General features: G+C 34.3%; 2 protein-coding genes across 2 annotated transcripts in view; one reads left to right on the forward strand and one right to left on the reverse strand.

The window, feature by feature from the left end:
- Positions 1–12,785, forward strand: part of LOC132756437 (uncharacterized) — a 73,707-nt gene extending 60,922 nt beyond the window's left edge. The window contains exons 3-4 of the mRNA XM_060747510.1: positions 864–1,019; positions 5,818–12,785. Coding sequence (XP_060603493.1) covers positions 864–1,019; positions 5,818–8,985 — 3,324 coding nt within the window. The 3' untranslated portion in view covers positions 8,986–12,785. The remainder of the gene's footprint in view (positions 1–863; positions 1,020–5,817) is intronic.
- Positions 12,786–18,093: 5,308 nt separating this feature from the next.
- The window catches only part of LOC132756438 (ATP-dependent Clp protease ATP-binding subunit ClpX-like), a 30,159-nt gene continuing 25,548 nt past the window's right edge, over positions 18,094–22,704 (reverse strand). Inside the window, exons 7-9 of the mRNA XM_060747511.1 lie at positions 20,534–20,821; positions 19,698–19,790; positions 18,094–18,364 (exon numbers count right to left, since the gene is read on the reverse strand). Coding sequence (XP_060603494.1) covers positions 18,143–18,364; positions 19,698–19,790; positions 20,534–20,821 — 603 coding nt within the window. The 3' untranslated portion in view covers positions 18,094–18,142. The remainder of the gene's footprint in view (positions 18,365–19,697; positions 19,791–20,533; positions 20,822–22,704) is intronic.

Raw genomic sequence — 22,704 nt, forward strand, 5'->3', positions numbered from 1 at the left:
CCATTAATTATATCTTCATAATATGTTAAATTTAACACGTGATTTAATCACATACAGTAGAACACCTCTATTAAGACCGCCTTGGTCTTGTTATCGGTCAGGACATTTGGTGTTGGTAGCAGTTTGAAATAGACGCATGATTTACTGCGGAATGGCACGATTTACTTTGCGAGTCGTCAATAAAAACAAAAGTACAGATATAACGTTCACATTCAGCAGATTTACACTTCAGGACCAATTCAGGTTCTTGTTTTGTTGCAAAACATTTTTATTTACATTTTCCTCAAATGGAAGGACAATTAATGTTTTCTTATCTCCGTATACAAATAATAGACTGTGCAACTGTCTGTAGTTTACCGAGATTTAATATCGTGGAACCGTGTATACCATGTTTATTTTGTTTGTCATTTGCTTATTAAAAGTTTATATATCGTTTAATTGAGATTAATTTAATTAATATACAATGCATAAGAATAAACCATTACGAGCGTATCAGCTTTGTCTATATATAAATAAGATACATGGTGTCGGATTCCTGGTACAATATATATACGACATTGACTCGTATCCGTCATGTCACAGTTAATATAGTACGATTAAATAAAATTTTCGTGTCGTAATGCTTCCCCTTTGATTTCAACAACTACGCAGATCTAAACAGACATTCGTCTACCTAGCAATTCTTTCGGTGTGCACAGATGACCATTCTTTCGCAGCCATTTTACTCTTGCGTAGAACCTTGCTTGTTTCTGTATTTACAATTTGTAAAGTGCTATCTATATTTATAATTTCTATAATTAGTGATATCTTAAATGGGTTGATTATAATATTAAACATCTAGGAATGTTGTGTTCTATTTATAGATGAACAGCGTAATGGCTGTCGAGGACACGGACGATACTTTGAGTGTTTCTAGTGCTGATCTTACCGACATGTTGATGGCATCAAGAGATTTCCTTAATTCTTCCAGATTTGACGATGCTGAAGCAGGCTTCCTCAAACTTTATAAAGAAATTCAGGTAAATATATTAATTTCTAGTTATATATAGAAGTCGAAACTTACATTTAAGCTGTAAGAAAGCTTAAAAAATTACACTGCTTCATTAAAACTAGAATGTGACCATGTATGTTAAAATAGTACGAAGCCCCTAAGGTGACATTTTCCACATTTTTTTTCCGGAACTTAATTCGTTTTTACAAAAAAAAAATTCGTAATTACTAAATATTAATTCGTAATTACGAAATATTAATTCGTTTTTACGAAATATTAATTCGTTTTTACGAAATATTAATTCGTAATTACGAAATATTAATTCGTTTTTACGAAATATTAATTCGTTTTTTACGAAATATTTATTCGTAGTTACGAAATATTAATTCGTTTTTACGAAATATTATTTCGTAATAACGAAAAATTAATTCGTAAAAACGAAATGTTATTTCGTAATTACGAAATAATAATTCGTAAATACGAAATAATATTTCGTAAAAACAAATTAAATTTTTCAAGGGTTTCAAAGAGTTTTGGTAATATTTATAAAGAAGGCATTGGAACTAAGTTCCTGACTAAATACAAGCCATGTAAATGAAATATAAATTGTGATTTTTTTTCTCCCCAAGTTTTATAACTTAACACTATTGTATATAAATTAAAATAATAGCCTTTTAATAACGTTGCCGCTACAGTCGTGATAGTACACGCGCTAGGAAAATTTTGTTAAACTGGGGGTCCTGTGCTTCTAATCCAAACACGGACATTTTTTTTCTGCTTCGTTTTGTCGATATTATTGAGTTTTGAAATAAAATATTATGTTTCTATGATCTCACGGTGCCCATACATAAATTGTAAGGAATTATACTGAAAATCTGGAGAACCCCCTTTTGGTATTACTCATGTATATAATAAAGGAAAGTAATAATATAGCATGTTTCTTTTTTTAAAGAAACATGTCAGAAAAGTTTAATCGTCTCAAAAATTAAAACATTGCTGATGGGAACATGTATTTGACAATGAGGAAAAGAGGATATTTTGGATTGAGAATGACTTCTCACTCAAAAACCTTGTTCACTTAAATATAATAACTTTAGAACCATTCGGCTGAAAACCAGGCTTGTGAATGACCCCTTTGTGAGATTAGTTGTTTTTTTGTCAAACTCACAATGACCTTAAATAAGATTTCGTATAAACGAATTTATATTTCGTAATTACGAATTAATATTTCGTAAAAACGAATTATTATTTCGTAAAAACGAATTATTATTTCGTAAAAACGAATTTATATTTCGTAATTACGAATTAATATTTCGTAAAAACGAATTATTATTTCGTAAAAACGAATTATTATTTCGTAAAAACGAATTAATATTTCGTAAAAACGAATTAATATTTCGTAATTACGAATTAATATTTCGTAACAATCGTGACAATTCGGGCGATTCCGTTATACTGCGGAATCAGACGAAGTAATATTACGGAAATCTAAGCTATTTTTAGTTACTTCGGTAATCCCAGTTTGTTTATATCTATTTTTACTTGATTTATCAGTTTAAAGCAGAAATAAATTATAAACGAAAATGTTCCGTTTCAATTCGTTTTCAAGACGCAAAAGTTAGTTTCTTTAATGATTGATTTTGGTCTTCATTAGTTTTTTTACATAGAGAATAGCGTCATCTAAAAATAGCCCATGCATATCATTAACCTTACCACGTGCTGATCTACAGATAGCGCATCCTGTGTTGTCGGTATAGACAAGTGACATATATTTTAGTGTAACATAGTTGATACATGCATATTAATTGGTACAACGTTACGAAGTCTTTAAGCGCATTTACTTGTCTATAAAGCTGCTATTTAAATGAAATTAGCAAAGTTCTGCCAACACGAATGACTCTCTCTCTCTCTCTCTCTCTCTCTCTCTCTCTCTCTCTCTCTCTCTGGAAATGAAACCCTTCAGTATGATTATTAGATAGCTCCACGTGGGAGAGCCAATGTTAGTATTTTTATGATTGATTATTATCTTTATTAGTTTTATACAATAGAGAATAGATTTCAAATCGTTTTTGACAAAAAAAAATATTCGTTTTTTTACAAAAAAAAGTTACTGTTATCGTCAGCATGTTCCGGTTTAGTTATAATCAGTGGACTTCTGGTCCTTCTTTTGTTCAAATTTGCATGCATAACACTGGTGGCACAAATGGGCACAGGTGCTCGTCCAGTCTTTTTTTTTTGAAAATAAAGACTAAATAAACCCTTTATGATATACAAATAATTATAAAAAAATAGTGATAATAAATTGACCCTCTATACCTGTAAAAACATAGGTACCTTGTTTTTACTAGTATATAAGGTCAATTTATTATTATTTTTTTATAATTATTTCTTTATCATTAAGAGTTGATTTAGGAGGTTTTTTTAAAAATCATTCATCACTGGGCAAGCCTCTCCTTTTAAAAGGAAACTTTATTTATACCTCATGTTATCAATACCGAGATGCAATTGTCTGTTTTAAAGGTAACCTTTTATCCTTTCACATTGCACAGTCTGTATATACTGGTAACATGTGCAGTATCAGGGTTAAAAGATAACAATTTAACAACAGTTAACAAACCTTTATACACAAACAATAAAAAACGTAAGCATTTTATTTTATTCACTTCTTCTTACTTTTTTTATGCAGTCACAAAAGTACTTTAACGCATTCTGAAAATTGTTTGAATTGCTATGTAATGATACTTAGTATGTTATTTGTAAATCCCCCTGAGGTATAGAAAGCCAAGCCAGGTCATTTTAATCATACATTCAAGCGCTCACGGGGACGCATCTGTCTCCATCTAAAATAACCTTAATCCCTTCACGCTGTTTTTGTTATTGCTTTAAAGTATCTGACACAAACACTAAATATGTAACTGTAGTGACTTTAACGTGAACACATACATGTAAAATTTGAAACAAGATATGATAACTCTCTATCATATACAGTATTCTCTGATCATAGCTATATTATTTTCATAAGCACGTACGAGGGCTGTTCAAAAAGTTCGTGGACTGCGGCTCTACTGTTCACATCTTTTAATTTACGTATATGATTTTACAAGAGTCATATATGAAAATAAGTCCTTAATAAACAGTGAAAAAAATCAAAAAAATAGTCATCTTTTCGCTCCATTGTCCGTATAAAGGTCCGAGTGCCGCATACTTTCCGCTCTTTATCGGGATTTTTGAGTAATTTCGACACATAACGGACAGTGTTATTAAGTTAATTCAATTGTTGATTTATAGTATCAATTTGAAACCGCCCTCGTCCGATCTTTAAACAATATGATTATCCATGATAAAGAAAAATATTTTATCAAATAACAATTATTCTATGCGGTAAATCTACTGAACACCGGCTAGCATTAATTGTCAAACGGACCAGGGTAAATACACGTAATACAAATAATAACTACAATTATTTATTGTAAATACGCATATATCCTGATGAATGAAATAAAATATTATTTTAATTAAATTAAATTGTTTTGTCAGAATTGAATGCATAGACCCGATGCAGAAATTAAACATGTCGGACATCTCGCAAAACTTTCATAATGTCTGGACTTCTGGCCCCGTGTTCACAAAGATTTAAGGATCAGGATCAAGATCAGGATCAAATTTAAAAACCCTTATATTCTTCATGTCTGGACTTCTGTAGATCTTTTGCAATTGACGTTACAAATGTCCCAACAATTTGCCGCTAAAAATTATCCGTCGCCGTTTCTGTCTACATGTGAGCATGTATTTGCCGTCTTTGAATCGCTTGCGCGACCTGAAACCAAGAGACTTGCTCGCCAACTCATTGTTCTTCGTTAATTTAATCACCTCATAAAAATAGAAAAGGAATATCCCACATTTATTGGTAATAATTTCCGAAAGAGCGAATTTCTAGTTTTTAAACGGGCTTTATACTTCCCAACTTACCCGTCTGTCTACTGCTGCTCAAAACCTGTTTGTTCAGCTATTCAACGTCCAAACGACGTCAAATTTCAGATTTATGTCATTTAAATATTAATAGATGATTACTTGTATTTTACTTCATAAAACAATCATTCAGTTTGTTTCAACATTTGTTTATATTTAAACATTATATGAAAATTTCGGCGTGCGCCGATGTTGCGTTGCCATGGTTATTAAAGTGCACATAACTCGTAAAGGAAATAAAAGTTAACAATAAAAGTAAATCTTACTTTTAGAAATAAAGACACTCTTTCATATCCACTAAGGGTGTTTTTATGAACCAAGTAAAAAATGACAGCAAAAATCCACAAACTTTTTGAACATACCTCGTATTATGGTTGATTTTCCTCTATTGAAATATTTGAGTTTATTTGAAATGACATATACGGTTTAATCAAAAACGACGGAATAACATCACTCAACTACTCTGTAAGATGTATGAAAATATCTCTATTTCTTTGTTACATAAACAAAAACGGATTGTGATTAATTATGTACACACGAATTATTTTAGTTCGATCTCCTGAAATAGTTCATCTAATCGTAAATGATAAAAATCGCGTGCAATGATGCAGACTCGTTCATTATTAAATAGCGTGGAGGCAACATTGCAGACGCATTCAGTCCAACAAAATACATCATGTAAGAAAATGCCAAGATACCAGTCGCCAGATCTTTCAGTTTTCGGCAAACTTATATCAATAATTATTTCACGTTATAATGACATATGGCTTGCATTTTATGATATAATTAATCTAGAAATAGTTTCACACATTTCCTAAGACATTTCATTTACAAAAAAATACCTTTTTGTTCAATAGGAAAAACCGGAAGACAATGGTCGCCTGCTTGTAGAAACGCTGACGGGTTTGGCGGATATATGTATTCGGAGGAGCAGAATGTGTCGCTCCAATCCTCTTGAATGGCAATGGTTATGTATGCATGCCATCGCTCTCCTCCAATACACGGTCGAGTTTTGTGACTCCGAACTGGAAAATCAGCTCGATAACGAGGCAACAGAATGGTACCAGGAGCAAAGACAAGCGTCTGAACTGAAATGCCGACCTCTTGAAGACGCTTTTACCAGAGCACTTTACAACTGTCTAAAACATGACGCAAACTTTTTCGATCCTTTTCAGTCATTTTCATTGCCAAATACACCCGTATCCCAGCAAAGGAAACCAAATTTATTTCCCCTTAGTTCAACAATGCCACAATATCTTTTGGTTCCGGGCATGAGTTACAGAGTAACTGATCAAGGACTTAAAAAGCAGAGCTCGGATGATTCCGATGTAGCTGTTGATTGGTTGGCGAAATTTCAGTTTTATTGCAAAGATAGACTTCAAACAAAAGACGCAAAATGTGTTACAGAGAAAGTGTTGAAGTCCACAAAAAGTACGGAAAATGATGACACAGAAAGTTTAATGAGCCACGGGTCACATGGTTCTTTAGACTGGGATAATAGTGACCTTCACGGTATTGAAGAATTGGAAATTGACATTACTGAAAAAGAATCACCACTCACTGATTATTCTCTCGAGTATGAACTTGCTTCAAGTGAAACAGATAATGAAGGTTGGGATTTCTTCCTTCATCAGCGCCGAAACTGTGATTTGCAAAGCGTAGTACAAGTGGTGGCCAATGAAGAGGAAAAATGTGATGTGTATGAAAGAGAAAACCCTAGTTTAGATAAAGAAACACAGGATATCTATCAACAAGAAAAGTCAGAAAAGACACGTAGAAAGCACCACGAGCCTCGGGATATTGTATCTCCTCTTCATGCCCATAGCATCAGTTTAACTCTGGCTAGATCATTTTGTCGTCTTGCGGACAAATTGGTACAAGAGGAAGAGTACAAGAAGGCGGAAATAGTGTACGAGAAAATTCTTGATATAATCGATGCAATTCAAGACGGTACTGCAGGCATGCTAAGATTCAGTGCACGTATCATGAAAAATCTTGGTACTGTTAAGTCAAAGCAGGGAAAATCTTCATCTGGTCTTGTTCTCTTAAACAAAGCCCTAAACACATACCGAGATCTCCAAGATGAAGAAGCTAATTTTGAAATAGCTGTAGCTCTTATTGAACTTGGTAATGGATATATTGTCGGTAAAAATCATGAGGATTCGGTATTCGATGATGTAATCATAGCAATTTGCGATTTCTTTGAAAAAGATGCCAGTGATTCATCTTCAACATCAACATCAAGCTCGGTTCAATCGCATATTTCTCAAATGACATCATCTTTGACATCAAATACCGAAGATAGGAACGTAGAAGAAGCGGTTATGTGTTATACCGAGGCTATATCGCTACTTGATTGTTATGAGGCAGACGAGAAGCAAGTTGATATGTTCGCAAAAGCTATAATGAGACTTGGAGATTGTCATTTTATGCAAAAAGACTACGACAAGGCTCTTGAATGTTATGAAAAGGCTCTTAGTATGTTTAGAACATACAATATATTTGGCAAAGACTCCCTGATGGAAAATGCGCACGTGCTTTGTATGCTTGGTGTTTCGAGTTTTATGTTGCACGTGTATCCAAGAGCAGCATCGGTGTTCGAAACAGCATTGCACATGGTGCGATGTGCTTATGGTTTTAAACGAACATTTTTAAATGGCATGTTACAATCTCTCTCTGGAATTACATACTACAAAATGAAAAACTATCACAAATGCGTGTCTATGTGTTACCAAGGCTATGAAACCTATTGTGAGCTTTTTGGAGAAGGTATGCCACGCCTGGATAAGCAGAAATTCTGGTTGGTCTGCCAGACGCTATATGTCATGGGAAACTCATACAATATCCTCAGTTTACAACAAAAGGCCATGAAGTACTTATCAATTGCGCGTTCGCTCATGAAATCATCAAAAAGTAGAGAACGAAGGCAGTTCATGCGTGTTTTGCAAATTCTCGGTGATTGTTATTTTGCTAACTATGATTACAAAACAGCCTTGCAGTTTTACAATGAAGCTTTGGAATATGGAGAATGCGAAAGTTCCATTTCCTTTGATGAAGTCTTTGATCCTAATTGTGCCTCAGATGAGATGACAATTCATAACCATCTAGTGAGCAAATCTGCCGAAGCACATCTTAGTATGCAGCAATATCAGAACGCTGTCCACTATCTTGAACAAGCACATGATATGCAAGAGGTGATGGGAGAAGATATTAAAGGCGATCTTATAAACACACTGCATCAACTAGGTCATATGCATTCGGTCGCGGGAGATGTTGACAAAGCTATTGAATCGTACAAAGAATGCCTCGAAGTATTTAGAGAAATTCACAAAGGTCAACTTGAACCCGAAATGTGTACCACTTTAGGGAACCTTGCGGCGATCTGTTATGTGAAAGCTTGTATCGCAGACACTCTCGAAGAAGAAGATAAAATGACGCGTAACGCTGATGCTTACTTTGTTGAAGCATTGGCTCTTGAAAATAATGCAGAAGTGTGTGTAAAGTATGGCAGTTTTCTGTTTAGTCAATGTCATTTTGAGAATGCAATAGTGCAGTTTTGGAATGCTTTGCGAAATGACAATGCAACTGCAGATATTGTGTACAGAGGATTGGAAAAGGTCACACTTCCGGAATTACTTCAAGATGAAGTTGATACACACGACGAAATCTGCTTACCTTCTACTTGTCTAGCAAGATACTTGCTAATCTTAAGTCACAAAGCGCTGCATGAGCTAGATGAAGCAGAAATAAATCTAATTTGTTTAATGGAAGAGGTGATAGACTACGACGTCCCCTTGTTGCATTCTCTTCTTGGTTACGCAATGATGGAATTGATGTTGTTTGAAGAAGCAGCAGAGTGTTTTTGGACGGCAGCTGAGACCGAGGAAGAATATCAATTAGCTTGCGAAAACTACTGTATCTGTCTTCTCATACTGCTGCAGAAAACTATTATCACCGGCCTAGAAAATATTCTGGACTATGTATCAAAGAAAAATTCAAATTTTTGTATTGATTATTCTATTTAAAGGCACAAAATGTATGCGTTCATAGCAATCTTTTATCTTGACTACTTTACACTAGTGCTTGTCCTTTTTATGTGTATATTTCAGTGATAGTTACCAGTATACTGCTAATGAATCTATTTACAAATTTGTAAAGACCTGTATATATTATAACTTGCCAAAAGCATGCACTCTCATTTTTTTATTTACTTGATTAATTTCATGTGTTAATGAAGCACAAAGCGTTAAAATAAACCGGTTAGAAAAACTATAGATAAAAAATGCATTAATTTCAACAATATTGCACAATTTATTTTGCAATTATTCAATTCATGCATTAAATTAATTCTATATGCGACCTGCTATGCTTTGCTTGACTATTTGGTATAGTACAATAGGTTTTTGTTAAGCAAAATGCAACTTCATGCGAATGAACTTTCTATGAAAATCGAAATTTGCAACTGATGATAGAATGTGAAAACATCTGCTTGCGGGATTGTTAAAACTACTAGCTTAACTTAATTTTGCGGGTGCATTGTCTTTTGCCTTGTGTTTAGTTTCGGCAAGGTAATCAAGCAATTATCGGGATATTTTTACGTTTTGTAGTTTTTTTTTCTTTTATCGGTCAGTAAATTTGAATTCAAGGCAAAAGACATCAAATTATCTACAGATATGACACTTTATGTAACCTTGATCGGACTTTATCAAGTAATATTCAATTACTCTGTAGAAATATATACAAACACAAATTCTTACTTTTCCTAATTACGCATTGACACCTCATCGCATTTATTCATCCATTGTGTGTGTGTGTATAGATTATTCCAGCACTTATTTAAAGCTGCATTTAATAAATATGTAAAACTATTTTGCCGTCGGCCTAAAAACAAAGCATTCATTAACCTTTTTAACAGTATTGTTGTAAATCTCATAAATTACGATTTTAAACGGAAAACCCAGCGGTAACACTAAAGTTCATATACGAATTGTAACATGCAAATGACGACTATGTTATTGTTGCTATCCGGAACACAGGTGGCAGTATCAGTGTTTGGACACCCCACCCCTATCTGCCCCTGGATCTCTACTACAACCCTGAAAGAAAAATAATTCAACACTCTAAGGCTAACTATAAGGTATCAAATACAAAACCACCGATAAAATTATTTATCAAAAAACATTTTTCCACTATCAAAATTATAGTTATAGAAAGGTGAAAAGCCTACAGTACTATATATTCATTTGCCAAAGAATGTGGAACACGGGAAATCGTCGTTTCGGCGACTGAGGCGCATTCCGCTGCATCATTCATTAACATCAATAAAAAGAACTAGAATTCCACAGCTTACCTAATTCAAGTCCAACAGATATCAAAATCATTCCGATTTTTTTCTGTTTCACGGTATTTTTTGACTTGTCGTAGCCATTTTGCAGTCTGATACCTGTGTTCTAATACGCAATCTGATTGGACGAGCCAAATTGGACGTCCAATCAGATCGCGTATATCACACAGGTATCAGAATCCAAAATGGCAGCGACAAGTCAAAATATACCTATAAACAGAAAAAAACGATAGAATATTGATATTCGTTGGACTTGAATTAGGTAAGCTGTGGAATTCTAGTTCTTTTTATTGATGTTAATGAATGATGCAGCGAAATGCCGCCGGAATGCGCCTCAGTCGCCGAAACGACGATTTCCCGTGTTCCACATTCTTTGGCAAATGAACATATAGTAGGCTTTTCACCTTTCTATAACTATAATTTTGATAGTTGAAAAATATTTTTTGATAAATAATTTTATCGGATGTTTTGTATTTGATACCTTATAGTTAGCCTTAGAGTGTTGAATTATTTCTTTCAGGGTTGTAGTAGGGCTCCAGGGGCAAATAGGGGTGGGGTGTCCAAACACTGATACTGCCATCTGTGATCCGGAACACAGCAAATTGCAAGTTTTAGCTTCACGGTGCATTAGGACTGGCGTTCAGAAAAAAGTAATCATCTCATAAAAAGATTAAATTTGTAGGAAAACATCCTTTATAATGTTAAATTAGGACGGCTACTGTGCCGCTATGATAGTGTAAGAGTGACGTTGCATTTTTGTGTACACAAAAGTTTACAACCTTTGTCTGAATAGGTAAAATAGGGTTTTTAGAAGCGAATATAATACAAGAATAAGAAATAGATTTTGAAATGTCTATATGGTAAAGTTGGTAAAGTCAATTACTTAAATGTTATCACGAGTTCGAGCCTCACAAATTGTCTAACCTTTTTTTTATCTTTCCCTATTTTTTTAAATTTTACATTAGATGAAATGAAGTGGAATATAAAGGTAGTTTTGTTTTAATATGTAATAATTCAAATATACCTGTATCCTGTGCAGTATGTTGTAGTCATAGAACATGTACATTTCAGGAGTATTTCGTGCCAACTTAACTATACTTGAAACAATTTGTGTACGTGTATGCATATTAGTATAATGTTACACCAACTTGCTAGATATGGCTACATGTAAAACAAAAGAAAAAAATGAGAATTTAATAGAAAATAGCATAACACTTAAAATCTTTACAAATACAACATATTGTTATTTGATTATTAATAATACAGATTTTTTGCGAAAAAAGTACACTCCGAACCTGGCTGTCTCGCATTGATATTTAACTAGAAACTTACCGTCTGCGTTACGCTGACAGTTGGTACATTAATTTGTCGATATTAAGCCTGCTTAAGATAATAAACTCAATAAGGTAACTGTTTTACACCGTTATAGTGGACTTGACTGCTGCGTCACTAAATGATCATCATAAACGTACACGGATGATCCGAAGGCGGAGTTTTTCATGCAAACAGAAATTGTACTTCCGATTTCGCCACAATGAGGTTGCAGATTTTTATGGTTGGTTGTCTGGACACCAAAATAAGGTCTGGAGTAGATATAAAACCCAATTTATTAATGAAATGTCGCTATTTCTGTTTTTATGAAATTTAGTAAATGCAGCTTTAAATTAGAAACACCTGTTTATACCATTTGTCAATTTTGACATCAACTCAACTTATACTACAGTATACATGTGTGGTCATTTTTGTTATTCTAATTGATGTTATAACTGTTGCAGCTTGTATTTTATATAATATCGATACATATTGGATTTGTTTGTCGCGTCAGTGTATGTGAATAAACGTTTTACTGTGTACAATTATAAAGGGCATATCGGTTTCTGGAAACTCTTCTCAATTCTTAGAGAAACAGCTAGTAGAAACCACTTTTGTTAATATTTTTGATCGAGAAAATATTTTCATAAACACGCCATTGAGTTTTGTTATCATTTATTTAGTGGTAATTTTGCAATATCGTTATTCAAACATTCGTTTGCTTATAAATGTAATCAGAACGTTCTGTATTATGTCTAATATCACTATTTGAAGTACCACTGTTTGTAGGAAAATCGGAATTTCTACACCTCTGGTAAGTGGGAAACACTGAAAGTGTCTCTGAAAAATCCAAAGGGTTTTACCCAAGATCGAACCCAGGACCTCGGGAATGACAGCCAGTGGTCTAACCAACTGAGCTATCGCGCCAAATAGTGTCTAGTTTTGTATAATACAATTTACGGATGCTACATTTCTTTCTATTGTTATTCTTATCTGTGTAATGTTGTCATTTAAACTTATGTGATTTTCCCTTACTGCTGCTTCTGTTTAAACGATGCACTTTCTACACGATCATTTCCTACCATGCAACTATAAGACGTGACTTTTTGTACTGTTCTAGTCTTGTTACTGACTATATTTAACATATTAAATAAACCAAGTAATATCTAAAATGTTTCGTTGTTTCTTAGTAGTTATGTTCCTTTAACTCATGAATCAGGTCTGCTTAAATACTGGCCTTCCAGCAGAATGTTACAAGTGTGCCACGATGGTCTTCATAGCTCACAATTGCCATGTCTTCAATGCATAAGAAAGTTATTAGGCCAAATATTGGACAATGATTTATACAACATTCACCGACTACTAGTACTAGTCTCTAAGCTATGAAGATTTAAATGGTTTCCTATCATACGTAAGTCTGCAAAGTGTTACAGTTTTGAAGAGGGAAATTGTACGTTCCAAATATGTAAGCTCTGGGCATTGTAGTTCAAGAGCTTACGCCATGCATATGTTGATTAAACAATTAATGGAGGATAACAAGGCATGACAGACATTACGCTATAACAAAAGCTGGAAGTGAAAAAAGGAAGGGGAGAACTATGAATAAATGCTAGACTAGAATGGTATTAATTTTTTTCAATGTAGATGTAGGCCATTGAGTCGAATTTGGGCATTGTCATTTATAATCTGGGTCAATGAGTCATATGACTTCTGTAGATGGCTACAATGCCAAATATGCAAGCTATACCATGTATGCCATTTTGTTTCACACAAAATTAAAATGTGCTTTCAGTCTATATTTAGTGAGTGACCTCCATGACGAGGCAATTTTGTCCCCAGCTTGTTGAATGATTTTAGCCACCCTTCTGTTCATTGATGCATGCCAAATATCTAAGTTTTAGCAAGAAAATTTAAAATCAATTCCAGTTAACAGTTTCTGAGAATTAGTCATTGATCTATTACATGGTAATATTTAAGAAACGGTTCCTACAAAGTTTCAATGAATTCCTGTCAGTAGTTGCTGAGAAATAGCCGAGACGAAAAATATAGATAAAATCTCATTAAAGAAGCTGGAAACAAGATTGCATTTGTGAACAAGAACTGTCAGAGGACAGTAACGCTCGACTATTCGAAAATTTGTCACAAGGGTGTTTCATTGAGTATAATAATGCTAACCTATATGAATACATAAAATTGTCCGAAAAGGTACAAACCCTTCAAGTTTCAATACAATCACAGAGAACAAGTGTGTGAAGTTTCAATCCATTCCCTTAAGTAGTTATGGAGATACCAGCTTACACACAAAAACTTAACCAAGAATTTATGAATCGAAAAAGGGGCATAATTATGCGAAAAAGTAAATCAGAGTTATGGGACTTGTGCCAATCATCTTAAATAATCACAGACAACAAGAGTGTGAAGTTTCAATCCATTCCCTTTAATAGTTATGGAGATACCAGCTTACACGCAAAAACTTAACCAAGAATTTCTAAGTCAAAAAAGGGGCATAATTATGCAAAAAAGCAAATCAGAGTTATGGTACAAACCCTTCAAGTTTCAATACAATCACAGAGAACAAGTGTGTGAAGTTTCAATCCATTCCCTTCAGTAGTTATGGAGATACCAGCTTACACGCAAAAAATTAACCAAGAATTTCTAAGTCGAAAAAGGGGCATAATTATGTAAAAAAGCAAATCAGAGTTATGGGACTTGTGCCAATCATCTTAGATAATCACAGAGAACAAGTGTGTGAAGTTTCAATCCATTCCCTTCAGTAGTTATGGAGATACCAGCTTACATACAAAAACTTAACCAAGAATTTCTAAGTCGAAAAAGGGGCATAATTATGTAAAAAAGCAAATCAGAGTTATGGGACTTGTGCCAATTCATCTTAGATAATCACAGAGAACAAGTGTGTGAAGTTTCAATCCATTCCCTTTAGTAGTTATGGAGATACCATATTACATAAAAAAACTTAACCACAGGGACGCCGACGCCGACAAATGGGTGACTGCATTAGCTAGATTATTCTGCGAATAGTCGAGCTAAAAATGCTATGCCACCGCAAACAACACTAAATAGTAATGTAGGAACAATTTTGTTTCTATACAATTGAAGACTGCAATGATGCATAGATCCCTGACCTATCTAATTCTTATTATCAGATAAGTGGATACAATAACGATTTCACCACAACCTATTTGCTAACTAAAGAGCACATGCCAATGTTTGTGGTTAAATCTATTGTTATTCAAATAAAAGATCTATCTATGCAGTTGAGTCTAGTAAATTTGGTGGTGAAGGTCATATTTCACATGGCCTACATTTCATGACTGTACATCAAAGGACAACACAGTAAGACACTTTGTCAAAATCTAGGTCTCCTGATATCAAAGTTCCCTTTACATCTTAATCTGTGCACATGGTTCAAATTTCATAGATGTAGATCAAAAGACAAGAAAGTAGGTCACTGTCCCCTTGGGCAGGTCAAAAATTTTGACCCAAGGGTTTAATTCAAACAATCTTGATACCGGTCCACCAAACAATGTTTCATGTCCAATATCTAAGCTGTAGCTTTCTCCAATTCAGAAAACATTTGTTTTAGTTTCTGATTTTACTATGTTTACATAATGAAAATCAATGCCCCCCCCCCTGGGCAGGGCTTATTTTGACACCAGGGGCAAAATTTGAACAACTTTGGTAAAGGACCTGTAGATGATATAATACAGCAAACATCAAAGCTCTAAGCCTTGTACCTTCAGACATGAAGATTTTTAAATTTTTTACCATATGTACATAGTGAAAATCAATGACCCCCTCCCGGGGGCAGGGCCAATTTTGACACGAGGCTAAGATTTGAACAATCTTGGTAGAGGTTCACTATGCAAAGTCTCATGCCAAACATCTAACCTCTAGCCTTTGCCAATTTTAGAGAAGAAGATTTTTCAAGTTTTTACTAAATACATGTAAGGAAAACTATCGCCCCTGGGGCAGGGCAATTTTAACACTAGGTGCATAACTTTGGTAGAGGACCCATAGATGATATTATATACCAAACATCAAAGCTCTAAGCCTTGTACCTAGATAAGAGGATGTTTAAATTTTTTTACTATAATATATGTACATAGTGAAAATCAATGACCCCCGGGCAGGGCTAATTTTGACCCAAGGGCTATAATTTGAACAATCTTGGTAGAAGTTCACTACACAATGTTTCATGCAAAATATCTAACCTCTAGTCTTTGTCAATTTAGAGAAGATGATTTTTTAAGTTTTTACTATATACATATAGGGAAAACCTATGACCCTTGGGCAGAGCTAATTTTGACACTAGAGGCAAAGTTTGAACAACTTTGGTAGAGTACCTATAGATGATATCATATACCAAATATCAAAGCCCTAAGCTTTGTACCTTCAGACAAGATGATTTTTTAATTTTTTACTATATGTACATAGTGAAAATCAATGACCCCCTCCCAGGGGCGGGGCCAATTTTGACCTGAGGCTTTAATTTGATAAATCTTGGTGGAGGTTCACTACACAATGTTTCATGCAAAATATCTTACCTCTAGCCATTGTCAATTTCGAGAAGATGATTTTTTTAAAGTTTTTACTATATACATATAAGGAAAACCTATGACCCCCGGGGTAGGTCTAATTTTGACACAAGAGGCAAAATTTGAAGAACTTTGATAGAGTACCTGTAGATGATATCATATACCAAATATTAAACCTCTAAGTCTTGTACTTTCAGATAAAAAGATATTTAAAGTTTTTACTATATGTACATATAGTGAAAATCAATGACCCCCAAGGCAGGGCCAATTTTTATCCCAGGGCTATAATTTGAACAATCTTGGTAGAGGTCTACCAGACAATGCCTTATAAAAAATATCTATGCTCTAGACCTTGTGGGTCTTTACAAGAAGATTTTTATAATTTATTCTTATAATTCCTTTTGGTTGCCATGGCAACTAGATTTCTACATGGAATGAAATTTTTTGAACAACTTTCGAAGCCCTTCACCCAAGGATCAATCCTGCCAAGTTTGGTTGAAATTGGACTAGTGGTTTTTCACAAGAAGATTTTTTAAGTTCACTATATAATCTTTATAACACACACACACACACACACACACAGGTGGATCGCTATACGAGTATGCCATGGCAACGCAGATGCTGCGGTGGAATAAAAAATAAAAGGATAATATTTTTAAGAAAAAATCAATGATCCAGAATATGCTGCTAATTTGCACACCTCTTCATAGTAGTAAAGCTTCCTACGAAGTTTTGTTAATTCCAGTCAGTTGTCGGTGTGTTATCTGAAAAGGCTTTTAAGGGGCATAGCCAGGTGAAAAAACCATCAAACAGGAAAATGCTGCAATTATGCACTACTCTTTCTATGAAGTTTCTTTGAATTTCAGAAACAAGAGGACCATGATGGCCCTGAGGTCGCTCACCTGTATATAGGCCCCCGGAGCTTTTATTTAAACAAACTTGGTAGACAGCCATTAGAAGATGTTTCATGGTTAACGCGTCGGACTATTAATCTAAGGATTGCTGACCGCGTGGGTTCAAACCCTGTCAGGGGCAAGCCGTTGTTTCCTTAAGCAAGAAACTTTACATTCATTGCTTAGTACTGGTTGGTTCCAGGAACGGATTCGAGAGTGTTTCAATAAGCTTATAGCTTCCAACACAATCAAACTAAAAATAAATTTGTATAAACTAAATATCTTAGCTCTAGCTCTTTGAGTTCATTAAAAGAAGATTTTTAAGTTTTTACTATATGCATTTAGGGAAAATCAATGACCCCTTGGAGCGGGGCTAATTTTGACCCCAGGGCTTTTATTTGAACAAACTTAGTAGACACTCATTAGGAGATGTTTCATGCTAAATATCTTAGCTCTAGCTCTTTGGGTTCTTGAATAGAAGATTTTTTAAGTTTTTACTATATGCATATAGGGAAAGTCAATGACCCCCTGGGGCGGGGCCAATTTTGACCCCAGGGCTTTTATTTGAACAAACTTGGTAGACACTCACTAGAAGATGTTTGATGCCAAATATCTAAGCTCTAGCTCTTTGGGTTTTTTAAAAGAAGATATTTAAAGTTGTTTCTTTCGGTTGCCATGGAAACCAGAGTTCTGCATGGAATTAAATTCTTTGAACAATTTTTAAAGGTGACCACCTAAGGAACATTCCTGTGAAGTTTGGATGAAATTGGCTTAGTGGTTTATGAGGAGATCTCATTTAAAGTAAAAGTTTACAGAAGGGACGGACAGAGGGACGCCAGACGAAAAGTGATCACAAAAGCTCACCCTGTCACATTGTGACAGGTGAGCTAAAAAGTATCAGATGGACAGACAAGGCGGTCCCACTCTAGTTTTTCTGGGGCATAAAAACGAAGTATATATGTCAGGGTAAGTGGTCCAGGATCCTTGCCCCTGCCACCAAAATCTCAACAGTTTAAAAATAAAAACCGATAACATCTTGACATATTTTATTTATTTAGTTAGGTAAAGGAATTGATTGTCAATGAACTTTGGGATTTGAATCTAAAATATCATCAATATCAGTTTCTTGTACATCAACCATTGTTGATTCACTTTTATCAGTGTCATATTCAAGATGTTTTGGGTCTAAAGCCCGTACAAATGTAGGTGGAACATTATCTCTGATAACATCCTCATCTACTATAACTTGTATAATATCTGATCCTGGTACCTCATACATTGCACTAAGTAAATGTCGCTCCTGAAAAAAATAAACTTTGTTACTATTCTAATCATATAAAAATTGTATGTTTTACCAAAACCTTTTCCTTAATGTTTGCTATTGCTGGGTTTTGCGAACATATGCAGTACTTTAGTCATGCATGTATTTTGAATTTCAAGCTTTACAAGTGGAGAAAGACCTCGGGTGGCCTTCCATGCATTTCAGGCACAAACGGGCAAAAGAGCTTCATAAAAGATATTGTACTCAATCCAAGTGCAAATAATCCATATCAAATCACTATTGTACTACATCAAGCCTTGTTGTCATTTTCAGAGACCAAATAATTTACATAAAATCCTTACTGTACTTGAGGTAACAATGTTCTTTCAAGAAAATGAGAATGTGGTGGTGTGAAATAAAGATGTCATCATACATTGAGGAGTACAATAATGAATTTACTTAAACTTGCCTAAAGACTCAAAATTGACAACAAGAAACTGAAATCGCTCACCTGAATATAGAAATTCTCCCTGACAAGGAATATATTGTAAACTATAAATAAAACCAGATATAAAATCTAAATCTTAAACTGATATCACAAACATCATATTTGTATCTGAATTAGTGCATGTGTAAAATCATTACTGGCTGCTATTGCTAACGGAAAACAACAGTTCCAAAAGATGTTAACATATAAGGAATATCAATGACCCCAAGGGGCCGGGCCAATTTTGACCCTAGGGCTTTTATTTGAACAAACTTGGTAAACACTAACAAGAAGATGTTTCATGCTAAATATCTAAGCTCAAGTTCCTTGGGATTTTTAAAAGGAGATCTTTTAAGTTTTTAGGAAATCAATGACCCCCTGGGGCTGGGCCAATTTTGACCCCAGGGCTTTTATTTTAACAAACTTGGTAGACACTCACTAGAAGATATTTCATGCCAAATATCTAAGCTCTAGCTCTTTGGGTTTCTTTAAAAAAAGATTTTTTAAGTTTTTTCCTTCGATTGCAATGTCAACCAGAGTTCTGCATGGAATTAAATCCTTTGAACAATTTTTAAAGGTGACAACCAAGTTTGGGTGAAATTGGCTTGGCAGTGTATGAGGATATGTCGTTTAAAATAAAAGTTTATGAATGGACAGAAACAGGACAAATTGTGATCACAAAAGCTCACATTGTCACTTTGTGACAGGTGAGCTAAAAACTATGAAAAGATGCAAAAATAGCCTTACAACAATATTACCATGGGTTGAAAATGGTGAAAAATACACATGTGTCTTAAGTTTAACTATCCTGTAAACTCTACGCTCATTAGGATGTGTGCAGCTTTTAAAACATATGGCATACAAATTTGATATCACATTTCTTACCATTTGAGCTCGAAGACTTCTAGCACCCATTTTTTTCTTCATGGCATTCTGTGCTATGGCTTTAAGAGCTGCATCACTCATTGTTAATTCACACTGGAAAAAAGAACCAATGAGATAAAATTCTAACATCACAAATATTAGTTATTACTTTACCCTACATCTATAAGTCACTCTTGTTTGGATGTATAAAATAGAAAATTCTCTGGGGGAAAAATGTCTGCTTTTCAGAACAGAAATTTTGATTTTAAATTTCTTGTAGTACTATTTGGCATTCATTTTTATGTCAATAACAAAAATTTTCACACACAAATACTTACTGAAATCTTCTAGTTATAATTTTTCATACATAAACATTAACCAAATTTTTTTTCAAATAGTGCCGTCACTGTTACAGTGATTCAATGTCGGGTTATGTGTGTGACAATAAAAACAGCAAGTGCCCTTTGATAGCATTATTTCAGAGCAAAACTGGCAAATAAATAAATAATAACATTTCTGTACTAATCTCAATAGCTTAATCATATAGATAAATTTGCTTCTATACAAAAACAGCAGGCAGACAAATTGTACTCAGAGCATATGTCTAACCAGTTGACATTTAGATAAGTAAGAAGAACATCCATAACAATAACTGTTATGTAAGCATGAACCCAATACCTCTAAAGCCTTGACCCTGGCGACCCACACCTTGCAACAACCATGATTTTTTTAAGGTGACAAGCAGACAAAAAGACTGCTTTAAGCCAAGATACAGGGTAAGAAATATAAATTCATTATAATCACCCATGTGTCATACAGGAGAAGATATAAAGCAAAGATTTTCATGAGGTACTTACATTATCTAATTTGAAACTTTGTTTAAACTGTTTTATCAATGCATTCTTTGGTTCTGTTAAAATTCTTATCAAAATGTCTTCATCTAATGAATGGAATGAACACAGTTTTGGCATTCTGCCGACAAATTCTGGAATTAGTCCAAACTCAATTAGGTCACAATCCTCAGCTCTTTGTATTAATTCATCATGAGCTTTATTATCAAATTCCTCCTTGTTTTCCTGATTATCATATAGTATTGAACTTTTTTCTTCTGGTACTGCTGTCACTGGAGTACCAAATCCTAAATACTGCAAATAAAGAAGAGGAGAACAATTAATTTTGAAATAAACCAAGTTTAAATTAAAAAAATAAAATGTTTTAATAAAAAACTTTTTGAAATTCCAACTTCCATGTTGTACCTGTCCATTATCAGTTTGTCAGCCAACAGTATAGAGACTGGTTATACTACATGGATGTGCATGCTGGCCTGGCTCTAAACTGGTGGCAAAGGCTAATCTTTGTCAGTTTCAGCAGGGTTAGAGTTATTACTGAAACAATTGCCATCTCTGAATTTCTTACTTTAACTTGATGGTATTAAAATTAATAATATTACGTATATACAGAAGATACATGTAATATCTTTTAGCATCCATTCACCTCTTATAAATGATTTCAATATAAATCTACAATAAAATTAAGAAGGAAAACTAACAAATTTATTAGTTTTTAAATATTTATAAAAATTAAACAAGAGTGCCATGATGGCCCTGAGGTCGCTCACCTGTATAAAGCCCCCCCCCACCACACACCCATAAGAAGATGTTACATGCTAAACATCTTAGCTCTAGCTCATTGGGCTTTTTAAAAGAAGATTTTTTTAAGTTTTTACTATACACATATAGTTAAAAACAATGACACCCCTGGGGCGGGGCCAGTTTTGACCCCAGGGCTTTTACTTGAACAAACTTTGTAGACACTTACTAGAAGATGTTTCATGCTTAAGATCTAAACTCTAGCTATTTGGGTTTTTTCAAAGAAGATTTTAAGTTTTTGCTTTACACATATAAGGAAAATCAATGACCCCCCGGGGCGGGGCCAATTTTGACCCCAGGGCTTTTATTTGAACAAACTTGGTAGACACCTATTAGAACATGATTGATGCTAAATATCTTAGCTCTAGCTCTTTGAGTTCTTTAAAAGAAGATTTTTAAATTTTTTACTATATGCATATAGGGAAAATCAAAGACCCCCTGGGGCGGGGCCAATTTTGACCCGAGGGCTTTTATTTGAACAAACTTGGTAGACACCCATAAGAAGAAGTTTCATGCTAAACATCTAAGCTCTAGCTCATTGGGCTTTTTAAAAGAAGATTTTTTTATGTTTTTGCTATACACATATAGTTAAAAACAATGACACCCCTGGGGTGGGGCCAGTATTGACCCCAGGGCTTTTATTTGAACAAACTTTGTAGACACTTACTAGAAGAATTTTCATGCTTAATATCTAAACTCTAGTTATTTGGGTTTTTTCAAAGAAGAGTTTAAGTTTTTGCTATACACATAAAAGGAAAATCAATGACCCCCGGGGCGGGGTCGATTTTGACCCCAGGGCTTTTATTTGAACAAACTTTGTAGACACTCACTAGAAGATGTTTCATGCTTAATATCTAAACTCTAGCTATTTGGGTTTTTTCAAAGAAGATTTTTTAAGTTTTTGCTATACACATATAAGGAAAATCAATGACCCCCGGGGCAGGGCCAATTTTGACCCCAGGGCTTTTATTTGAACAAACTTGGTAGACACCTATTAGAACATGTTTCATGCTAAATATCTTAGCTCTAGCTCTTTGAGTTCTTTAAAAGAAGATTTTTTAAGTTTTTACTATATGCATATAGGGAAAATCAATGACCCCCTGGGGCCGGGCCAATTTTGACCCCAGGGCTTTTATTTGAACAAACTTGGTAGACACTCATTAGAACATGTTTCATGCTAAATATCTTAGCTCTAGCTCTTTGGGTTCTTTAAAAGAAGATTTTTTAAGTTTTTACTATATGCATATAGGGAAAATCAATGACCCCCTGGGGCGGGGCCAATTTTGACCCCAGGGCTTTAATTTGAACAAACTTGGTAGACACTCACTAGAAGATGTTTCATGCCAAATATCTAAGCTCTAGCTCTTAGGGTTTTTTAA

This window comes from Ruditapes philippinarum, unplaced genomic scaffold (assembly GCF_026571515.1).
Source record: "Ruditapes philippinarum isolate M1 unplaced genomic scaffold, ASM2657151v2 ctg789_1_1_1_1, whole genome shotgun sequence".
Classification (NCBI taxonomy): domain Eukaryota; kingdom Metazoa; phylum Mollusca; class Bivalvia; order Venerida; family Veneridae; genus Ruditapes; species Ruditapes philippinarum.